The sequence below is a fragment of the Aplidium turbinatum genome, chromosome 1, assembly GCF_918807975.1.
Source record: "Aplidium turbinatum chromosome 1, kaAplTurb1.1, whole genome shotgun sequence".
NCBI classification, from domain to species: domain Eukaryota; kingdom Metazoa; phylum Chordata; class Ascidiacea; order Aplousobranchia; family Polyclinidae; genus Aplidium; species Aplidium turbinatum.
This window is the reverse complement of record NC_137472.1, coordinates 49,605,666-49,630,284: the sequence shown is the minus strand read 5'-3', so window position 1 is coordinate 49,630,284 and position 24,619 is coordinate 49,605,666. Positions and strand designations below refer to the sequence as shown.

Here is a 24,619-nt window from a genome sequence, read left to right as displayed (position 1 = left end):
TTAGTAAGCTAAGTGATAATAATCAAGCTGACACTACTTCTAAAACTTCAAAGTAAAGAAAAACAAAAAATACGATTCGTTTATATTCAACAACATATTTCTTCAAATTCCAAGACTTGAACGCACGTTCGTCGTCGTACGCAACGCTAAAAATAGTGATATAGCCTATAGTATGCAATTTGTGGAGTAAAGCACTTGCCATGTGGGATACTCCACGCTTTGCAAGTTGAAACATTCCCAGACGTTTATCAATACAAAGACAGTATATAAATCAATGCAACAAATGTTAGGTGTTGTATAAACGCAGATATCTATGACCTTGCAACACATGGATGGTACCATCCCAGCAAAATCCGTCATTTTACATTAGCAGATTTCCATTTGCTCTGCAGACGTTGAATCAATGTAAAAATGACAGATTTTGCTGCCTTGGGTGCAATCTATGTGTTAGTTGCAATCTTCCATTGCAACATCGGTTTGATGTTTGCAAGCGTTAAATTGACACAAATATAAGAATGGAATTTTTGACACGAGAAGCTGCGACGAGTTCCCAGACAATAAAATATGTCAGTTTTACATTGCTGACTCGATGAATGATTACTGATTAGCCTTTCGCTGCTTCCTGTCAGTTCTGGAATTTAGTTTTTATGGTGCTATTTTTTTCGTATTATTTATACTTGCACCGCAGGCTACTATTCTCACAACAGACGAAATAAAAGCTTTCTCTTTTAAAATGACGGATTTTGCTGTCTGTTGTGTTGTTTGTGTTCAGAAGGTAACCGGTCAAACTGTTGATCAGGGAAGATGAAAAAAACGTTTCTTAAAACTCTTTGCATAAAGCAAAAGTTTAGATAAGATCCACACACATTTGTGAGAAAAGTACAATGAGGTTTGTCATCGACGTTTTGAATAAACTGGCTTCTTTCCCCAACACAACATTAGGCTACAGCGTTTATGAGGGCAAGCTTAACTATTTTATGATGGGGTAAGCGCTTTAGGGATTTCACCATTACGATCAGCAAAACGCGTCTCACACAGTGTAAGTAGCCATCTAGCAAAAAATCTATTTCTATCAACTTAAAAGTGATCTTAAAGTGAGTCTAAAATTCTGTGTGTTGCAGTCAACCGATTGTTATACGGCAGTAGCCGTCTGGGCAGGGAAACTAATTGAATGATAATTATAACTATAACTGGAATTTGTTGCACGTTATTAAAACAGAGTTGCCAAGCGGTAAGTTAGTAAACGTTTTGATAACACCAAACACAAATAACATTAAAGGACAATAAAAAGAACACAAATATTCTTCCACTATTGTTAGAGCAGCGATACCGATAGAGCTTTGGTAAGTAAGGATTGGCTTAGCTATTGGCGCCAACATCAAAATCTTGTGAAGTGATGACGTCGAACCGATGAACCCCGACGGTAACCAGACAGCAAATCCGTCGCTTTTTACCTTGATTCAACGTTGAATCAAGGTAAAAAGCGACGGATTTGCTGTGTGAGAATAATCAACCGCTGAGTGGATTCACTTGATCAGTAAATCGGTAAACAAATTATTGTCTGATGACGTATAAGGCACTAAATCAATCGAACATCTTTGTTTGTTTTAGTTAAAAATTACGTCATACATACGTTAGAATGCATACAATCGCGTAAAATTGAAAGCAAGAGAGGGAAAATATAGGATATTTAAAGGCCGACCGCCACATCGGGAAAAAGGCTGGATATTAATAACTTTAAACAAGATCGCTGACACAAAAAAAATTGCAACAAGTTTTCCGAACTTGGATGTTTTTCTTTTATCACCACCACGTCACGTTGCTAGGGACGGTTGCTATCCTGTGACGTAGGAATGCTTGTGTCATTAATACACGACTCAACCATAAAAAATAACAACATAGCCAGCAAATCAACTTTTATGTTGATTCAACGTTGGCAGACATTAAAAAATGATTTACCGGCTTGGCAATATTGCACACACCGAACATGCACTCAAGTACACACACGCACGCATGCATGTCGATGACGTCATAAATACACGATTAAGCAAAAACTATCTTTTTTACACAAAACATATGACGTTGAACATTACGTCACAACGCAATGCTAACATAACGTCATGCAATGCTTCATTTCCGTAGATAAAGCATGTGTACAAACAAAATTCCTTCAATAATGCACCTCAAGTTTTAACTTTAAATTACAAGTCCAAATTCGAAAAAATTGTTTCGCGAAATTAAAGGTAATTTCACAATGTAGATATTAACGACCTGTTTTAGCCTGATGCTGCGAGTTCGCTGTGGAAATAGCGAATTGCACTAGCTTTCAGAACACAGTTCCCTCGTCATGCGCTTGTGCTATGACGAGTCATAGTACATGACATAGCATACTAGCTTTCGGAACCGTGTTCCGAAAGCTAGAGTGTTGGTGTAATTCGCTATTACCACAGCGAACTCGCAGCATCAGGCTAAAACAAGTCGTTAATATCTACATTGTGAAGTAAGCAACGATTATGCTGCTAAAGCGAAACTCAATCTATTGCATTAAAGGTAATGTTAATCAATCAAAATTATAAAATTATGAACCAGAAAATAGAATCCAGAACAGACGCCAAAAGAAACTTGAGGTGCAAAACTATTTGCAGTTGTCATGTTGCCTACGTACAGTTTGCACTCAGCAAGCTAAGTGATCCCTGCTTGTACAAACGGCAAACGCGAAACAGAAAAGCATTTCGACGTCATAATTCCCGCAGTCATATGACGTCATAAAATAACAGCAGCGACATTTTTTAAATAGCAATTTTCTAAAACGAAACAAAAAATAATAGAAGTTTCTATAAAATATGGAAAGAAAACAAAATTTGCGATTCACAAACGGTCAGTACCGTGGCCGTGACGTCACGGGTTCATGAGTCACATATTACCGGTGAAGATACTGTACCATGACACGACATGAGTGTGGATGATGAACACAGGTATCACATGTTAGAATGACGTAACAATGACATCACATGTACGTCCAGGAAGCAAGGGTTTCAGACACTCGATGGCGTTGGACTTCGTTTTCTTTCCTATCATCATGACAACAAAATAGTCAAACATGCAAAAGCTCAGTTAAAAGCATCAGCAAAATATTGAACAAGAAGATCGGTGATCACTGGCAACCTTTGCAAGCTGAATATAGGTGACTTTGGAAACTGTCTCAAAATTTTACACAATACTGTACTCTATCTTTTATTTAAACATTATTTTTATTTTGCTATGCACAATTGCACATATAGTCAATTCGACCAGTCATTTGGTCAATAGATCGACCGAACGATGGTCTCATCAGCAAGGTCAATTTTGATAAAAGTTCTACATTTGGAAACATTTTACAGATGAGTTGAATAACGACCGCTTCATGCTATTGCAAGAAGCTGCTGATATTGATACAAATGCTTACGAATACAAATTTCACAAATGACGTCATCACTACGTAGATGGATGACGACAGGCCAACCCACAAATGATAAACTTTGTGAGTAAGGTCGAAAGTTGATAGTTTTAAAATCTTCAACTTGTAAAACCAGATACATGCTATCCACAAAATCTTCGTTGCCATGGAAACATCATGCTCAATCCTCCCACCTAGTGACTACGTGGCCGTCAGATAACTGATGACATCATGCAAAAATGAAAAGTAAATGTGGGTTAGTGCAAAATCATTCCAACTTAAATGAACAAACAATCAAACTAGAAAGGTTGATGCAGTCACAGAATCAAACAACTAGTTTGAACCAAAATGTAAGCTTTGCGTGATTGTGATGTACAGACTTAAAATCAAAATTCAAACATAAGATGACGAATCTCGTTGACAAATAAACCAGAAAATATTTGCTTTTCCGTTAGTTTTGAAATTGCTCCTTAGCCAGGTTTCTTATTAGATATTACCACACATGGTATCCCAGCTAGTAAAATCCCCAGACAGCCAACATACGTCTGCAGACGTTGAATCAATGTAAAAAACAGTTCATTTGCTGTCTGGGTCCGTTCTTTTCACATTAATTCTAAGTCCGTAGACGTTGAATCAATGTAAAAAGGACGTATTTTGCTGGCTGCAATGCAAGGTGCGGCTTTGCGAGTCACTTTACCCGACTTGATAAACCACATGCAGCTGGACTATAATGCTAGTCAGGTTCGCAAAATATAAAGCAGTTAAATACCAAAGTAAAGGGATGAAATAACCAACGCAATTCCCGTATCATTTGACCGGAAGATAAAACTATACGTTAGCTGGGAAAGGTCTTTAGTCGCCGGTACCGTGGTTAGTGAAGGTGTAACCATATCAATACATCTACGTTAGAATGGTCAAGATTCTCTTGTTAATATACCGCTAAATTTTTCGATGCGTTATTTCACCAATTACTCGACAATGAATATGAACAACAAAAGGTAACTTCAGGTCATTGACCCTTAATGACCCCTTAAAAAATCTACGACTGACAAAAAGAAGAGATATCAATTTTCCCTTTTATATTAGTTGAAAAAATGCGCTTAGAAAAATTGTGCCGGAATCACTACGGTGTCCTTGACTATTAAAACTATTATTCTGATGAATTTTGGGCAACAAGGTAATCGAAATGCGTTTGACGGTCGGACAAGATTTTATAAAGGACAAGAGCGTGTCAGACCTCCAATCTTCGGCCTGTCAAGGTCAGTCAGACTCCCATTATCGCTGTCAGACCCCCGATCTTTACGACTCATATCCTCAAATTATTCGGCTTGCAACAGCAACCAATAAAGAATAGGTGCTGCCCAGGTAGCAAAAGTTGCCTTTTTACATCGTTCTAACGTGTGGGACGTTAGGCGACTTCTGTTAGCTGAGTAGCGAATCTTATGCGATTTAACCGGGGCCAAGGTTGTCGAGTACTGTTGAAATAATGATAAATTCACTACCACCAACCACCCACATTCCACCGTGATAACAACGTACCTTCACTTGCCAGTCTGTCTACCAATCACAACGCTACGTGCAAACAAGGCTTGCAAGTTACAGACGTCAAAAAAACAATAAAACAACAAAAATGTTAACACTGGATAGTGGATAGGTAAGCTGAAACTAAACCAGAGGTGCCTAAAGATTAAAGGCAATTCCCAGCTAGTAAAATCCACCCATTTTACATTGATTTAATGTCTGCAGACGCGTAATTGACTCCTATTGATTTTGGATCTGCAGAGGTTAAATCAGTATAAAAAAGACGGGCTTTGCAAACTGGGTGAGCTCTCTGACAACGATAAACCAAGCTACCGATAATGCCAGTTGTGATAGGTCAGTACAGTGTGGTGCATGAACAAAAATGTAAACATAATGATACGGGTTGGTGAAACATGTGCAGGAAATGGGAGGTGCACTTCATGCAGCTTTTAAACACTTTATTTGCACTTCAATGTCTGGCATAGTCAAATCAAGGTTAAAACAAAAGCTGCAAACGAAACAAAAGTGCCAAGGCCGCCACTAGGATATCCAACAAAGTGAGGCTCTACTTGCGTGAAGTTTTTAGATGTTGAATGTTGTACCAGCTAGCAACCCGGACAGCAAAATCCGTCGTTTTTACATTAATTCAACGTCTGCAGACGTTGAATCAATGTAAAAAGGCTGATTTGCTAGCTGGAATAGTGACAAAAAGAAAAAAAAGAGAATGTTTAAACTAAAGTAAACATTAAACAATGAAGTGCGGTATGACGTTTACACCAAGCAAATGAGACAAACTTGCTTCAAGCTTCAAAATGCTTCAAGTGAGCAACTCCAAAAGCTTCACATCGAACTAACATCAAGTGATAATATGTCGATAAAAAAAACGATGGAATTGTTATGAGTCGCCCTTACCTTTGCACAGAGCCAGGGTGGGACCGGCGGGCGGACGACACTTGACGTTGTCTGGCCAAGAAGGACTGACCGGGGCTGGTGTGGGACAACCGCTCGTCCACTGCCTTCCTGTGCAACTGCATACCCTGGGGATCATACGAACATGTTACAAAGGGTTGGTGAGCGGAAGACAATGCAAGGTTGTTGCCCAAACCAGCAAAAGCTTGATGTTGTACAATTTGAAATAAAGGTTCAGTGTCTTCTAGAATCGGTTTCATGTTGTTGTTTGACAAGTAGCAATTGAGCTGTGTGCAGCGGTTTTGAAAAGACATTGAGCTTTGAAAACTTTTGCTGATTGATCAGTTGCATTCAGTAGCAGCAGCAAAGGCACTTCTACTGAAAGAACACTTAATTGTATCGTAAAACAACTGACCATATTGTACCAGGCGTTGACCACCAATTTCTCTTCTTGCTCTCGAATGCTTTTGTTGCGGTCTTGGTCTTTCTGTGAGGTCATAAAGAAACAAACAAAAGCCTGTTGACGTCTCAGGTTCAAAAGTTACACAACCAAATCTTACTGATGAGACTGTCGGCTGCATAGCCGAGTGGTGAGAGCGCTGGAACGGCAATCGAAAAGGCGCCGGTTCGACACTGCTCAGCATGCGGCTGTGTCTTTGGTAAGACACTTAAAGACATGCCTGAAGGTAGACATGAAGATTGGCTTCCTTGCCTTCCCGTCTACTTAATCTAAATCTTCAACCACCAGGTGTAAGCCTGGATACGACGAACAAAACTGATGAGACTTTCGTATCCATCTTTTTTCCATAATTATGAGGTAAATAGCACCCTACCAGTGAGGGGTTAATTTTTTTTACAAAATTTGAGTAAATTCAAAGTCTACAACAAAGATTAGGAGTTTAGAAAAGATATTAAGAGTACCTTGCTAAAAAACGTCACTTTTCTGAATTAGATTTGGAAGTTGCGTTGTTATGGCAACATTAAAGTTTGAAAGTAACGAAAAGCGAGGTGGTTTACTCTTTGAATTACCTCCATTTGTTTGATCATTTTATCTTTTTCCATAATTTCCGACTTGAGCTTGTGGAGTTGTGGAGCAGTGCTCTGCTGGTTCTTGTTGGGATCGAGAGTCCGGATGACGCTCTTCGCCTTCTCCAGATATCTGTGGAAGTTTGCATCAGTTCAATGACCAGGGTGTGCCTGGATGGCACATGAAGTTTCAACAAAGTTCAATCAAAGTCAAATATCAACTGCTATGAGGATTAATACAATTTAGCGAAAACAAGCCGAAGTCATTGCTTTACAGTAAAATATGCGAAATGACAACAATGCCAACTGCTTCAGATGATTTAAATTAATCGAATGATATTTTATTTAGTCGTATGGTATTTTTTCAAAGATATCTTGATAAGCAATAATTTTTGAACAAAAACATCATGAATTTTTGAACAAAAACATAAAGACTACAAGTCACATCATTCCTGAACAAGGCTTCTGCCAGCAAAAATTTCTTATAAAAACGTTTGACATGTTCATTGACGCGTTAAAGAGGATACCTCTTGTATCTGTCTTCCATGGCTTTCATGTCAGACTCTTTCCTCTTCAGCATCTCTTTCATTTCATTGACCTGTTTGTCTGCATACGAGAAACATACAGGTTGATCGCTGATGTTGCCCGTACAGCACTGTCTACGCTTTTGTATGTCAATGGAAAATCAATAACCAACGTTGATGCACGAAAAGTTAGCGTCAAATCATAACAAAAGTTTTCCAAACGATGACAACATTTGTTAGCTTGAAAAATAACGTTAAAGCAAAGTCAACTCAACGATAGTTCTACGCACACAGCCACTCACTTCCATGAGCAATCTGTGGTTCAACAGACTCGATGTAAGATTTCTTCGACTGGAGTTCTTCATTCGTGCTGTGCAGTTTCACTCTACGATTGTTGATCGGTAAATAAACTTAATCAATGACCAAGCCAAGATCAATAAGGTCACAAATATTTGAATATAGAAACCTAACAGTTGAAATTTTTAACAAAAAATACAGCATCGCAGTATTTTACTGTGTAATATTTTGTGAAGGTAATTTAGATTAAGGTGTGGCCAAGTTACTATGACGCTTAAAAGCTCTTTCCAAACAAATCCCATTTAAGAACTTTACGTGAAACGAAAAACTACCACCGCAAGTACTTCAAACGGCGCATGGAATGTGTCAGAGCTAGAAAAGAACTTTCTTCGGGAAATGAAAGTTTCAACAAATTTAAGTCTAAAGACTGCGACATTATACTCACAGATGCTCTTTCAGCTTCTCCCTCAGTGCTTGGTTCTGTAGAGACAGCGTATTTAAGCCTTTGAAGTTAAAGTACAACTATCGACCCAGCAAATCAGCTTTTTTTACATTGTATAATCGTTGTCAGACGTTACATCAATATAAAAAGGACTGATTTGATGGATGGGAAAAGCTATACACAGAAGTCTTGACCTTGTAATACCATAAAAAGAGTTGCAAAGAACAAGATTTGCTTTCACTGGGAAGTTTGAAAAACCAGTTGGGCATTACGTGGTGATCATGTCATTTAACAGTGTGCCCATAAGCCGCAGTTGTGCATCTTGCAGCGAGAAATTTAATTTTTAGCAGCAATTAATTTATATCGAGCTCATTAGTTTCGAACGACAGAAGGGCGGTGTGTGCAACAGAACAAGCCAACAGCGTCCCAGACAACAAACCGACCGTTTTTATATTGATTCAACGTCTGCAAATGTTGAACCAGTGCAAAAAATGGTTGATTTGCTGTCTGGGACATTATCGCACACCATGCCCTAATGCCCTGCTTGCAGAATGAGTCCTTTTGCATTGATTCAATGTCTGCGGACATTGAATCAATGCAAAAACAAGCAATTCTGCCAGCAGGGAGCTGAAATAATTCAACGAAAAGAATATAAAAGCAAGCAGAATGCCATCCACATGCTGCAACAAAAATAAAACCATATTCCTGGAGCACAAGTGACGTAGGCAAGCCAATGACCAGCACAGGTTCATACTGGACGATGTGTCGCTCGGTAGGGGAAAAGCGCTTTCCTGGTGACAGAAGCATTGGTGGCTCAATACGATATTTTAGTTCAATCTTTCAGCAAGGGAAGGATGTTGTTATGCTCATAATCATTGGTGGGGAGTAAAAATGAGAACGACATTATACTTACATGAGTCTGCGTGAAGAACATGCAAAATAAAAATGGGTTATGGGTTAATTTCATGCAATTGCAGGCAAGACCAGGATTTTTCAAATAGTCTGGTCCAAACTTCCCAGACAGCAGCATCTGTCATTTTCCATTGATTTGACGTCTGTAGACGTCAAATCAATGTAAAAATGAAGGACTTTGTTGTCTGGGTGAGAAACCAAAGTTTCAAGTTTTTAAGACGTGTATTAAAATATTGCCTTTAAAACCATTTTAGCTGGACAGCAGTTAAGCATATATAAAAGGTGTTCCAAAACATTGTTAGTGACTTAATCATGTAAAATTGATAAAGCTGATGGCCTTGTCAAGTTTACGTGTGCTTGTTGAGTGTGCGCCAGCAAGTCCACGCTAATCAATTCACGCACAGGCGTCTTCGCAAGACATTATTTTATTGCGAAGGCCATCATCTTCGAAGACGAGGGATAGCCATCATAGCCATCATGTAAAATTGGCGTATAGCTACAAACTGTAACTATACGAAATAAAGCATTTGAGTAAATAACATGTTAGGTTGCTAGTAGAAGCAGAGAGAAGAGTTAAAGCGTGGTGCCATTGAAGCGTGAAGCTGGATGATTTGACGAGGTACTGTTCAAAACATCAAAACAATTCGAAATGCAGTACCAATTCTGAAAGAAGAATAGGTCAAGCCAGCAAGTAAGCATTGAAATTGCTTTTCCCTATCATCATCTTATCAAAGTCTCTTTTTGCTTGTCGCGATTTGAACGAACATAATTTTGTTGGCATTGTTCCCCAACAACTCGGCAAGCCGCACTTGCTACTACTGAGTTTGCGTTTGCAAGATCACTTGACTCTACTCCACATCAGTGACACCTTACTATAAAAGTGAATGCTATTTCTCCTTGAAGACAAAGACATGACACAAATTTTTTAAAGTAGTTTTTCCACACGCCGGTAGTTTTTGTGATTATATGAAAACAAGATTTTTGGAACACCTTATGCATGCATCACAAGTTACTTCAAAGAAAAAAGCCAAAATATAAAAAAGTTACATTAATTTTACAAAACAAAAAATATCTGTCATGCAAGTAAGATGCTGTTAAAGTAACTGAAAACGAAGTATGCAATCTCGCAACATGCATAATCCAAAATTTTGATGTCCATGTCATCCAGGGAGAACAAATAATACAAATAGCAGGCAATCAACCACCAATATTCAACATACATCTTCCGAATTAGCTCCTTTCACTTGTAACTCCTCTTGCAGTTCCTTGACTTGGGTATCGAGTTCCATGACACGTCGCCCACTTAGTCTGGCATGGAACACATTTGTTAGCGTTGATGAAGTGTCGTGAACAGGGTTAACTTTGTAACGAAATCGTCCGACGAAATATTACACGAGTCGATTATGGATGAAGATACTGGATTATATTTAAGCTCGCAGCAAACTTGGTGTGGGTGATGTGAAAGTATTTAATGAAGATGACAGATTACTGGAGGAAGATCTACTGTAGTGATTTCCAATTAAGAGAAAATCAAAAGGAGGACACAGGAGTCTATTCTTTCAAACTAACTCCACGCATTTTGCGACAACAAATCTAACCCATAACGCAAAAAAACCACCTACCTATTTTCAGTTTCCAATTCGTTGATCCTTGAATTAGCCAGATCAAGATCGGCAGACAAGGACACGATCTTCTCGTCTCCTAGAGCACCTTGCTGGACCTTTAGCATCTTGTTCTCGTGCTGAAGACGAATAAGCTTCTCTCTGCAAGAGTAGGAGAGATCAGAAGATGAAATCGTAGCTTGTGATCAGTTTGAAATGCATCCACTCATCGGCACGCAGATAAATTTTAAAGAGGATGCACCAAAACGAGTAACTACCACATTCATTCTACACCATGGAACAAAGAAATGCGATCTTCCATGGTGATATGAAATCCCTGGTCATCAAAATCTCAAATACTCACTTCATCTCAAGTGGTGATAAAGATAAGGCATCCGGATGTCCTGGATCGGAGCCAGCAAGCAACTGCTCGCTCATGAATCCCTGGGAGCCAGGATGAGCGTTCAGTTGCAATTCCTCATTAGTTTCTTTCAACGAATCCCGCTCAGTCAACAATCTCTGTGAGGAAGTGGTGTCACTAACATTGAACTCGTAACCGAGATCGTGAAAAACACAAACGTAAAAATGTATGCAAGGAAATGTGTAAAAATAATCTATAGAAACGTATCTGCCTGTAAGTAATTATTGCAGTGCTTGTGTACTTGTAAATCTCGTTGAATTTAACTCTAGAGAAATTCGCATTGTGACGTATACTTTGTTGAACGTACTCCTACTGTGACATAGAAAAGAAGCATCGGATCAACTAAGACCCCACGTACTTGCATCTCAGCCTCGAAACCCTTCATCTTTTCCGTTTTTGTTTTGAGCTCGAATTCACCTTTGTCTGCTCGTCGAGTTTCTTCCGACAGTTTTTTGTGGAGATCAATTACCTGGCCCATGGTAAAGTAATGTCATGTCATAATGACTTAACAGGGAGAAATCAATTCGTTTATAAGATAAAGCATCAACCGAAGACAACTTTAATTAAAATGAAAAGAATTCCGTTAAGGTTAAAAGATCTCACAAAATAAATCGGTTTCATGTGTAGAAACAGAGAAAAAAAAATTGACCTTAGGAGCTAGTCGGCACTTTACGATAAACGCTGCAGCTTTGATTGCACTGAAAAAAACTGCAAGGGTAAAACAGACTGTACCAAACCCAGAACAGTGATATTTCTACAAAACTAGCCTTTAAAAAGCCAGCAACAAAATCTTATGGAATGTTTAATCAGTTCGGCTTGAGCTTAAATTGAATGGGTCATAAAAGGTTAACAACCTACAGTAAGCTACGTTTTTGTAGATCAACAAAATATCTTTGAGCAGCAGCTGTCGGATCTTCTTTCAAACTAAAGGGTATATCAACAAATATCATTACAGACATTTTGATCATTTTCACGTTGTATTAATAAAAAAAAAACACATTTGCTGGTTAGGTTGCGTTTGATAATTGCGGACCTGTCTTTTGTAGCCGTCCAGTTGTGATCGGGCTGCGTTGGCTTTCTTCAGCTCGTCTTCCAAATCAACAGTTCGTTCCATGAACGATGTGTTCTTGTCTTCGAGAAGTTTAACCTGGAGTGACACGGGGGATATTAACTGTATGAAATACATCGCAGCTGACATCAAAATCCGTTATTTTTACATTGATTCAACGTCTGCTGACGTTGAATCAATGTAAAAATGACGGATTTTGATGCTGGAATAGGCTACTACTCTCCAGGTAACAAAATCCGTTCTGTTCCATTTTTTCAACGTTTGCAGGCCACTGACAACGTTCTCAGACGTTGAGTGAAAAAAAAAAGAAGACAAACTCAGCTACCTTGGTTGGCACTTGAAGATTGAGGAGTAAAAATGTCCACTCACCTGGCCACGTAGGTCTCCGAGTTCCTTTAATTTTGTTTTGTACGTTTCCAAGGTCGCCTCTAGCTTCGAGGCTTTGTCGGAGGCAGAGCGAAGATAGTCGATTTCGTCCTTCAGTAACCTGTCGAGTAGCATGGTTTTTGGTTCAATAACGCTTTGCAACGTTAAATCAGCCAAAATACACATTACACAATGTACCACTAAATGATTGATTGAATCTTTATCCTCGGACTGGGAAAGCTTCTTGCAGAGCTTAATCCTGGCAGTTTCGCATACTTGTAGAGGCTTTGAATCACTGACGCAGGCCCGGTCACCGAGATTGACAGAGTGAAGTTTCCGATTGTTGAAGTCTTGTTGCCGGGGAACTATTCCATCCATTAGATGCCGCTGAATGGAGAGCAGTCCTTAACGTGCGTTGCTCAAGCGCACACCCCGAGAGTCGAACCAACGCCGCTTGATCTTGAAGTTTCTTCGTTCCAGAAGTGACGCGCTAACCAATTGAGCTATCGGGGCGGACGTTATATAAGTGGATTATCCTTTGCCTTGTGATTGGGAACTGACTAAAGATCAATCGCAAGAAAGTGATGCGTTATTCCAGCAAGAAAACCAGTCCTTTGCATTAATTGAACGTCTGCATACGTTGACTTAATGTGGAATAGTGCATACACTGACATCAAATGATGTTAATGCTACAGAATTAAAAACATCTTACCAAATACACTTTCCATCTAGCAAAATCTGTTCTTAAATTGACTCAAAGTCTGAAGACGTTAAATCAATGTAGAAAGATCAGGTTTTGATAGTTGGGTTAGTCACCTTGACTCCTCGGCCAGCTCAGACAACTCTTCGATCTTGTTTTGAGAATCAATTAAATCTCTTTCAACGATTTCGCATCGAAGCTTGAAGTCGTCGCGAGATGCTTCAAGTCTGTATGGACAAACTTGTCAGTGATTTGAAACAGTGTTGCCAGTGCTACACTGGTAAAATAAACAACTGTCATGCTACTAATTTAGCGAAAGTCAATGTATGAGGTAATTCAGTGATTTGTTTTTGAAGTTGCGATACATTACATTTGAAGTTGCGATGTCGACTAAACAGGCGTAAGTCAAGCCAGAGACCTGTAAGTTTCTTCTTGCAAAGCTTCTATCTGGTTGAGCATCTGGGAATGACGAACGGAAGCGGGGGAAGTAGGGTCTTCCAAGTTCTCCGTTTGGTTTAATCTCTCGTGGAGCTGTGTGTTCTCCTGCTGGATGTTGGCTTTCTCCTCGTGCAGCATTGCCACCTAGCGGAACATAGATTACAACAAAGTGACAGTTTAGAGAAAATGAGTAAATCTTGTGCTTTAATTGTTTTCAGATCAGATTCAAGATCAGAAGCCAATTGAAAACAAAAGGAATGAACTATGAATAAATAAAAACTAGTGAAAGTGGTGGCTCAACCAGTTTGTTGAAAAAAACCATGGGATCGTGCGGTGTAGACTGAAGGAAGATGTAGATGAAAAGAAGATGCAGAGATGGATGTCAAAGATAAAATAGAAAACCTTATCGTAAAGAAGAGCAAAATCGCACTTGAGAGTAAACAGTTCCCCGGAGCAAGAAGTAAGCTGAAGAAGAAACATTAAAGATTATAAAAAAATATTCATTCCATTAGTGTTCATGATGCATTAGAAAACCAAGAACGAAAACACACGTACTATTAATACAAAACTTCATCCAAATTGCTTTGTATCTATAAATTCAACTTTTAATTCATTGTCTTTGATAACTACTAAACGTTTTCACGAGAGACTACAACGTCACGAGACTACATCAATTGCTCTGAGGAAGTCGCGGTGTAAAAACGGTTGAAAACCATCGGTTTAGACTAACCTGCATGTCGAGCTCATGGCAGCGTTGTGCCATCTCTTCTTTGTCAGATATGGCGTCGGATAGCTTCCCTTCTAGAACCTTCACCTGTTGCGCAGCTTCCGCGTCGTCTGTGGTTGATGCTTCTTCTGAGCACGGCTGGTAATGTTGCATCAACTCCTGTAAAGGAGAGTCAATAAAGTCTAGGGCTGCCAAGAGTTTTGAGTGAAAGAATTTAGAAAAAGTTTTTCGTACTGCATAAAACGATGAAAATGAATAAGCCTATCAAATCATGAAAGATTTGACAAACGGTTACTTAACCACAGATTAAACGCATCCGCTCAAGCTCTCAAACATGTAGCCTAGAAAAGTGCTTCAAATCTTAATAACTCTTATTGTTAAAAAACTAGTTCATTGGTCAACGAAGGTCGAAGAGTATTAGTTAACCACAACGGTTTACTTGCAAGTAAAATTCGTTTTTTTACATGGATTTAGCATTTGACGGACGATTTTGCTAGTTAGTTAGCATGTTTTTTGTTGTTGCAATTTTCAGTTCTATTGAAACCTTCCACAATTCATTAACTAATTAATTAACTAACCACCATTCTGGTGAGCAATGGCAAAGTATTGATGATTACCGCAAATATATTTCGGTGTTTGAATGAAGAGATGCAATTTTTATCTTATCTGCAGACAGTCAATACCAAGCTTTAACGAAAGTGAAAACAATCTTGATAATATCACGGACTGTATGCAAAACTACATAATACTTAAAACTTTCCGAATTTGAAGGGTTTATGACATGTATTATAAGTAACTAATCAAAGCTATAACAAAATAATAATGCACGACTTGCACTATTTTGGGCTGAAATAATTCCATTGTGCGTTTCTCTAAAAAAAAGTTGTAGATATTTTATGAGTTTACATTTACTTGTAGAAAACAAACTATCTGAATATCGTGTTGTTTCATCAAGTTCTATAACTAATTTATAGAGATGAAGAATCCCAGTCTACCTGAATGGCTGTCATGACAACATGTTGTACATTTTCATCTAGTTTCATGATATCTTCAATGTAACCTGCGGTTTGAGATTAAGGTATTAAAACTTACTTGACATTAATCCCACAATATTTTGACACAATCTAGTGTGACGCTTACTTAAAGAAGTTATCAATTGTATGGTTTCTAAAGCCAACACAATTAAATGAAATGCCTTAAAAAAACAAATAAACTAGATGAAACAAACGGTTATTTGATGTGTGTGATCGTATCCAGTAAAAAAGCATTCAATGCAGTTATTAAGTCTGTGCCTCAAGTTATAGTAAAAAACACCCTACTGGAATTCTTACAAATACATTTTACCAAAGCAAAGAAATATTGTAGCAAACGTCCAAGCAAACACTGAGAAGTGTACATACGTTGCTTGCCCGGGCAATTGACTGCCACGCCAAGCATAAGCTGCAGAAGACGGCCGAGTTGGTACTGGTCAGCTACCTCACTGATGAGGGAAACATCTGGCATGTCATAACCAACAATTGTATTGCCACAGACCTGTGAGACAAAACTGGTTGGTAAATGAAGACAAAAGACAAATTTACCAGGGTGCTACTTTTGCAACAGTAATTACATTAAGCATTGAAAAGAGTTTGAAAAAGTTGGCCTTGAAACCAAATTGGCAGAGCACCACTTAGAATTAGACACCATCTAGTCTAGGTAGACACCCACAACGTAATGCCGAAATAAGTAGGTTCTACCTCTCTGGTGCCGCCCATTTAGACGCTATTCTAAGTACAGTATATTTTGGGTGTTTTGTGTTTAAAACGTCATGAACTCCAAGTTGATTTTGGCAATAGGTCGTTGCTGATGTCTGATACTGTTAAAACTGGGTCTGCTACTATTCGGCTAGTCCGATTGGGCTAGTCCGATTCGGCTAGTCCGATTTGGCTATTACCCTATTCGGCTAGTCTGATTGGGCTAGTTCCCTATTTGGCTACAGTCTTTATCAGTTAGTTCCCTATTCGGCAATTTTTTGAAAATCCAACGATAATCCTTCTCATGGCCACCTAAAGATACGGCCTGATCTGTCACATTTTGCAGAAATTTCCAGGTTTTTCTAACTTTGGGCAAACGTTTAAATAAATTTTTCTAAAAATTAGATTTTTACGCCTTCTTTACTGTTTTCCCCAGATGACACGATAGGTTTTAACATCCTCACATGTTGAAAAACAAAGAAAATTTGATTTCGAAGATTTTAGTCAGACTGTTAATTTTCAATAACAGTCTGATTTTGCGTTTTTCAACTTACTTTTTCTCATTTGCTACTGCTTCCCCAAGGCAACAAAAAAGTTTTATGTCATTAGGAAACCGCAAAAAGTAAAAACATCTCAAAAAAAGTCAGTCAAGCACTAGCAGTAGCTGTAATCAAAATCTGCAAAATGTGACAAATCAGGCCGCATCTCGAGGTGGCCATGTCCTTCTGTAATCCAACAAAATCCTTCTGTAAATCCGATGACGCCTTCTGTTTATTCAGATAATTTTGTATTTTATTCCACAATATGCTATCGTTTCTTTTGCATTCTTGCATTTTATCCAGTGTTTACCTTTGAGTGCCTTCCCAGACGGCAAAATCAGTCATTTTTACATTGATTCAACGTCTGCAGACGTTAAATCAATGTAAAAATGGCGGATTTTACTGTCTGGGAGAGCCATGTGATAAATTAAAGCCTTCGGTTGCGTCATAATGAATTGCGTAATTACCACCCCTTGACGGAGGAGCAAGACTACGCGCCGGTATTTAATAGAAAATAGCGGAGAAAAAAGTGGGAAGCGAGGTAAAGTTGTTTACCATAGAAATGCTTGTCACAAAGCAATAACGAATTTCTGGAAAACCTTTGTTTTAGAGCATCAAATTCATGCTATCTCCCTAATTAATAACTCGTATGTAAGTTTTTACATGTATTTTGAACATAGGCGCCTAAGCCGTGGGGGCCTGGCCCCCACGCATATTTCTGCGTGGGGGCAACTTTTTATGCTGTATTGATACATAAAACAATAGATGAACTAGCGATCGGCAACAGGAAAACATTTTTTGAATGCAAACCGCAACAGCTTCGCAATAAATAATCACTAGAACGAGTAGTGATGCTACAATCCCACACCAGACAACAAAATCAATCATTTTTACATTGATTTAACGTCTGCAGACGTTGAATCAATGTAAATATGATTGATTTTGCTGCCTGGGATATAGCAAAAATCTACCATTTTGTGTCGATTCAATGTCATCAGATGTTGAATGCACCCCAAAAAAAAACATAATTTGCTACGTAGACGGAGCGTGCGTTTAGCTTTATGAGCTTGCAAACAGACTTGATGTAGCTTTCGAAAGTCGAAACCTCTGCACTGCAGTGAATTGCGCGGTGCCCAGTGAATCGCTCGCTGTGAAAATGAACTTGAAGTCTCGACCCGAGGTAACCACTAACCAACGCAACAAGGGCTGGTACAAACCGCATTGCGCACACGCCGCATAATCAACGCAGTAACGGACCCACGCAAACTGAATGGCGCACACACGACCGTTGCCATAGAAACCGGATCAAAGGCGGAATATGCGCATCATTTGTTTCATCTGCAACGCGAAAACGGGCGTTTTACAGCGGTCAGTCATAAGTTGCGATATTTTAGTTAAAACGGAGCAATGTCAAGTCGAAAACTTAATCAAACGTCTCTCCGTAACTATTTTTCAAGGGCTGCTTACGGATGTCACCAGCTTTTAAATTTATTCAAGGTGACGTGCTGCTGAATTGATGTAAACATGAATGATTTTACTTTCCACAGGTATATTTTCAAGCGTATGATCAAGTTAGTATTTGCATTCCATTTTCAAAACATTGTCATTCCATTTACAGTGTACCTTTTAGTAAACCTTTTCGTCTCTTGTTTCATGCTAATAAATCTAGTTCGTTGCTAAACTTTATGTTGTGCTTAGCTTAAAGAGTCGCAGTCCATCAACCGCTAGCTAACGCAGACGCATGTCATGTGTTTGCTTAACCGAAGTGGTCGAGTTTTGTTTATAATAATTGACATTTGCTGAATTTACGTTGCTGCTGATGAAACACGCTTTCGCTCCCACGGCCAAAAAAATAGTTAGGCGCCTATGATTTTGAACAATAACGCACTCTAACAACTAACAAAACACTTCTGTTTATCTCATGATTAACCTCTATTGTTAATCATGAAAAATGTTGTTTTGATGTAAAACACATATTTTGAACGAACCAAGACAACAAAAATGACTGATTTTGCCGTCTGGGAAGGCACTCAAAGGTAAACTCTGGATAAAATGCAAGAATGCAAAAGAAACGATAGCCTATTGTGGAATAAAATACAAAATTCTCTAAATAAACAGACGGCTTGGATTTACAGAAAGATTTTGTTGGATTACAGAAGGATTATCGTTGGATTTTCAAAAAATTGCCGAATAGGGAACTAACTGATAAAGACCGTAGCCAAATAGGGAACTAGCCCAATCAGACTAGCCAAATCGGACTAGCCGAATCGGACTAGCCGAATCGGGCTGTAGCCGAATAGGGTAATAGCCGAATCGGACTAGCCAAATCGGACTAGCCCAATCGGACTAGCCGAAACGGGCCATTCCGGTTAAAACTATTATCATAAACAAAAAGGCTGAAGCTGGCCTTTACAAACAAGCAGATTTCACAATACCACGTATGCTTAATACTTACCTCACGAAAATAATCAAGAATTTGATTTAAAACCTTTTTTAAGTTGTTTGTCTGTAAAAGAAAACATATAATTGTTGTTTAATGGCCTAGGCCAGTTTAGCAACTAAACGATCTTGCCAAGACAGGCAGGTCACATAGTCTTGAATACTATCTATCTTCAGTTTCTTTCAAATGATGTGTACACTCAAAATTATATCAAATATGATAAAATTTTGGAAGAATTAGTATATAGAAAAATTAGAAATTGTGCTAGCGCAAAACTAGAGATAAAAAAGCACAACTTAACAACAGACATTACACAATAATGTATATATATATTAGGGTGGCTCTTAAAATTGAGTTTTTGAATTTTGCTTGGGACACCCTTTCAAGTGGTGAGGTTGTCAGAAAAAATAACTCTTGCAAATTTTTTTTAAATTTGAAGTTGATTTAGAGGTGGCCCTCCCCCCCTAAAGTTCTGTGCCCTCCCTCAAAATACCAAATCTGCATATCTCGAAAACCACTTCAGCTAGAGATACAGTTTTTGTGTTAAAAGATGCAGAAAACATGGTTTTCTATCTGCTTTCTGAACATTGAATGCATCTACCTTGAGTAGAAAAGCAGTTATTTAGAAAAAACGCATTTGACCAAATCTTGATTTTACAACCTTTTTTGTGACCACGAAACCGTCTACAAAATTTCGTTTTTTTGTCTTAATTTTTGCACCTTAGAGGGAACACTGGTAACAATATTCATTTCAAAATGTAATTCTGGTCAGTACTGGAAGAAGCGATATTATCGACAATATTTTACATATTGCCTTGCGTATCGTGACAGGATGTCTGCGACCTACACCATCGGACAATTTCCCTGTCCTTGCAGGCAACCAACCAACTGAGTTTCGTCGCGAAGAAGCCATCCTGTCTCTTTCTCGCCGCACTACGAACCCCAACCACTTGCTCCACTCAAGTCTCTATGAGTCTATGAGCGAGCAATCGAGCATCCTCGGCAACTGAAATCGAGACACCCATTTGTATGTGATGCACAACTCCTGATGAAAACCGCTGAAGACCAATCCATCAGCGCGACTACCTGGGAGGACAACAAATGGAGCTCAGAGTGGAAGAAGAACTCCTCAAGACTCTAAAGTTGTATCTCCGACACCAGCCCCCATCCAACCGGAATGCATAATTTGCCAAGGAAGGCCTGGGTGCGGCTCAACCGCCTGCGTACTGGGCTAGCCTACAGGAGTCAGACTATTCCGCTCCAACATGCACAAATGGGGGATGGCTCCATCCGCAATCTGTGAGTGTGGCAAAGAGGAACAAACCACAGACCACACCATCTGTAACTGCGCCAAATGGGGTGCGTGGTCTGCTTGAACTGGATGACGAATCAATGGATAAATGGACGAATCAAAGGATTGCTGCTCGACACTTGCTCAAGCATCTAAACCGCATCGCCACTGCCCAAGAGTGGTAAAAGACAGAGCCCTTGACCCCTGGAGTAACAAAGAAGGTTTAAACGAAGAAGAATCGACAATATTGTTCTTGTTGGAATTTGGAAACAGTTTCCTGTGTTCAGTAACAACTTGCAAAAGAAACTGAAGTTGTGGCTCATCTTCAGTTAAGATTTTGTTAAAATCCTGGATTAGACTTAGAGCAACTCCTCTCTCTGCTCTGTCATTCACTACTGAAAGTCCCTTCGCCATGTGTAAAGCTTGAATAAATGCACCATCTTCAGTCCAATGAGCAAGATCCTTTGAAAGTATAATTATTGCTTCATCTTCACCCAACAGCTGAAGAAGCCATTTTGAATTAGAGGTGTAATACTGTTCTAGACCCTTATTGCTAAGAAACGCATCTACTTTGATGCTTGGTCTCCTTGGTGGACGTTCTCCTGTTTCATCTAACATGGTTGCCACCATTAGCTTTTTACTTTCCACAGACAATCAAGAGTCAAACAAGGCTAGTCCAACCATTTCTTCGGACAGATACCATGAATGCAAATCAAGCTTTTTGCATAAATCGCCTTCGCCATCCAACAAGTGCGATGCATAGCACCTGAAGCTGGAAAGCGGATTCCACGCTCAGGAGTTTCTCCAAGGAATATGATAAAAAACGGTTATTTTAGCTATGCATGAATGCATAAAAGTTAAAGAATACTTATTTCGTTTATTGCTTTACCAGTTTTACAGGTTAGTTTATGAACTTTGTTAATTGAATAGGTTGGGCCACAATACTTGTTTAGCACTGTTTTGTGCTAGAATACCGAAAACAGGTTTTTTCTAAATAACTGCTTTTCTACTCAAGATAGACGCAATCACTGTTCAGAAAGCAGATAGGAAATCATGCTTTCTGCATCTTTTGACACAAAAACCGTATCTCTAGCTCAAGCAGTTTTTGAGATATGCAGGTTTTGTATTTTGGAGGAGGGCGCAAAACTTTAGGGGGGGAGGGCCACCTCTAAATCAATTTGAAATTCAAAAATTTTTTACAGGTGGTATTTTTTCTTACAACCTCACCTTTTAAAAGGGTGTCCCACACAAAATTCAATTTTTTTTCATTTTTTGCCAAATAAGAGCCACCCTAATATATATAGTTGATATTCTATCGTTTCAATCACATATGATATATTCCTTGTCAAGTAACCTAATGTTCCATTATAATTTTGACCATGTGTCTCTCAGGGAGTAGGCATTGTAAGATAGTTTCAAAAATTTAAGCTGAACAATTGCATCACATTTAGTAACATTACTAGCAAAGCAATGAGTGGTGTGAAGCTGATGGACAAAAGGAATACCGAAAAACTTATGAACTTGCTTGGATTGAATGAGAATGTTGATAAGTTGGCGAAAGCGAATGGAGTGAGGTAGTATGTGCATGTTTTGAGAAGGATGAAGATGATGTTTTGAGAAGAGCGCTGGAGTTACAAGTGGAGGGTCGTAGAAAACAAGGAAGACCCATGAAAACGAGGAAAAGGCAAGTTGAGGAGGAAAGCAGCAAGGTGGGCTTGACAAGAGAGGACGCGTTAGACAGATCGATATGGAGGCAGGGTGTGAAGGCGATTGCGGCACTTGGAGGTGAATCCGGCCACCCTTGGTAACAGGGACATCACTGGATTAAAACTGGACTACTACTAGCAGATCATACTTGCAGTCTAATATTCATTGCATTTATGTATCATGTCTGCTTATATGATCTGCAAGATTATTCAAATGCTGTACAAAAATAATTCCATAACACAAAGAAGGTTGAACAATATTGGTTAAGTTTACCTTTAAACGATGGTTGTCACCAACACCAGGTTTTACTCTTGAGAGCCAAGCTTCACTAAAATATTCACTATCTCTGAAAAAGTAAACAGGACAATCACAAGAAATCCAGCAACAGAAATAGTGAAAATGCGATTAAAAATAATTAGAAATCTACAGAAAATTTCCTCTGTGAGAAACAAATGTGTGTGAAAACAACAAGTCACTCATAACCTGTTACCATAGAAAACCTATACACAAAATAATAGAAGTACGTTGTAATTGAAGGATATCATACATTGCACCTTATTTCTTAATCAATGCTGAGATATTTTGTCACAATTGCATGAAAAGCAACTCACATAAATACAAAATCGCAACTGTGTCTCTAACTAGGCCTATTACATGAATTTGCTACTAAGCAACGCCTTGGCTTGCCATCTACACCTTATTGAAATTGTTGCATTTCCATTCATTCTTTTGAAATCTTCATCAAGAAGCAGCTTTTCAATAACGACAACAGCATTTTACTGTTTTCTATCTGTAGTGAAGTGGACTGCAAAATACACTTGCAATTTTACATTGCAAGTGTATTCAACTTGCAATGCTATATATTCACCTGCAAAGTTCCGTCTACAACAATATGCATTCACTTGCAAAGTTTAATCACTTCCCAGACAACAAAATCCATCATTTTTACATTGATTCAACATCTGCACGCGGCAGACGTTGAAAACATTACAGATATTGCTGTGCGGGTTGCAACTTTACAAAAAATGTGTTGTTTGTAAAAAAAACAAACTTACAATTGATTGAGAACTTGGGCCATAGCAGTTCCATCGATTAAATCATGCACATGTTTGTGTGGAGAGGGAATGTCAAAACCGGACATCTACAGTACACAAAACAAACTTTGTTAATTACTTTAAAATGGCCTATTGTTTCTGTCTTGCAAAAAAAAATTTGTACTCAGCTAAGTGTAAATGGATGAAGGAAAACATAGCACAATTTGACTTTGTTTCATAACAAATAAGTATCACACTTTAATCCAACATCGACTGACATCCAACTATATTTTCAGATAATATGCTAAATTCAGTCTTAAGTTGTAATTCCACAGTGAAGTGCTAAGAGATGGTTACCAAAAAATAAAAACTCATTTATACATCTAAAAACAAAATTTTAGGTGAACAACTGAACATGGTGTTAGATCCACATATTCAACATTAAACCTGTAATAAAAAAAAGATCTTACCCATATCACCAGGGAGTTGCACAGTTGTGCTGATTCCATCTCTTACGATGAATTGTTTGATACTGTACTAAAACTATATTTTGGTAACAATTGTCCAAAATTCAAACCTGGAAACTTATATCCTATTCAATTTATCAGATTACTTGCAAACCCTAAAATAAAAGCATACCATGAACAGAGATGGGCAAGATCACCAGTATTGGTGATCTTGAAGATCAAGATCAAGGTCACAAAGAATAGGTGATCTTGAAGATCAAGATCACCAAACTATGTGATCTTGAAGATCAAGATCACCAAACTATGTGATCTTGAAGATCAAGATCGTGATCTTGAAGATCAAGATCACTTTTTGTGTACGGTACTTGAAAAAAGAATCAAGTTTTTGATCAATGATGTTGCATAAAATAATTACTATAAGCAACCTGGGTAAAGGTATATAGTTAGTATTGCTAACTTTTACTTTTAACTACTCGATCGCTGGCCTAAGAATTGTAATCAGTTAGTGACTGTTGCTATTAGGTCTATTAATTGTTGACGTAGTTTGCGTAAAATTGCAACGTCACACCTAAGGCCGAGGTTAATTACAGGGGTCTGCTACTATTCGGTGAGTCCGATTCGGTGAGTTCGATTCGGTGAGTTCTTAACCTCTAACCCTAACCTCAAACCCCTAACCCTTAAACGCAATGATAATTAGGTTACGGTACCCGATAATTAAAAAAAAAAATTGAAAAAATCCCCCGTTAAGGGATCGGACTCACCAAATCGGACTCACCGAATCGGACTCACCAAAACAGGCCATTCCGTAATTACAGTAGTACTAAAAAAGTCACAAAATTTGCAATTAGTTTTATACTTTTTGTTTATAATAAATAAATGAAAATAAATTTTGAACTGCATCATTTTTTACCAAATTTTTGTCTGGTCCGTGTGGGAGGTTTTATACGTGTAACTAAGTAGTTTTAAGTTTCACTGTATTATGTCAATGTTTATTGCACCATTTACCCATCTGGCAACCT

General features: G+C 38.5%; 1 protein-coding gene across 1 annotated transcript; it reads right to left on the bottom strand.

Moving 5' to 3' along the window:
• Positions 1-1,492: 1,492 nt before the first annotated feature.
• On the bottom strand, positions 1,493-23,735 carry LOC145782160 (protein Hook homolog 3-like). Its single transcript, XM_082593926.1, has 22 exons — positions 23,604-23,735; positions 23,155-23,240; positions 22,373-22,445; positions 19,117-19,167; positions 15,790-15,922; positions 15,385-15,449; positions 14,393-14,548; positions 13,643-13,806; positions 13,341-13,451; positions 12,528-12,645; positions 12,123-12,236; positions 11,448-11,558; positions 11,033-11,187; positions 10,690-10,830; positions 10,288-10,375; positions 8,159-8,193; positions 7,719-7,801; positions 7,420-7,498; positions 6,896-7,025; positions 6,282-6,353; positions 5,870-5,994; positions 1,493-3,071 (listed from the first exon to the last, which is right to left on the bottom strand). The coding sequence occupies exons 1-22, from the start codon at positions 23,640-23,642 to the stop codon at positions 3,008-3,010; spliced, it is 2,193 nt and encodes a 730-aa protein (XP_082450052.1). The 5' UTR covers positions 23,643-23,735; the 3' UTR covers positions 1,493-3,007.
• Between the last annotated feature and the right edge of the window lie 884 nt (positions 23,736-24,619).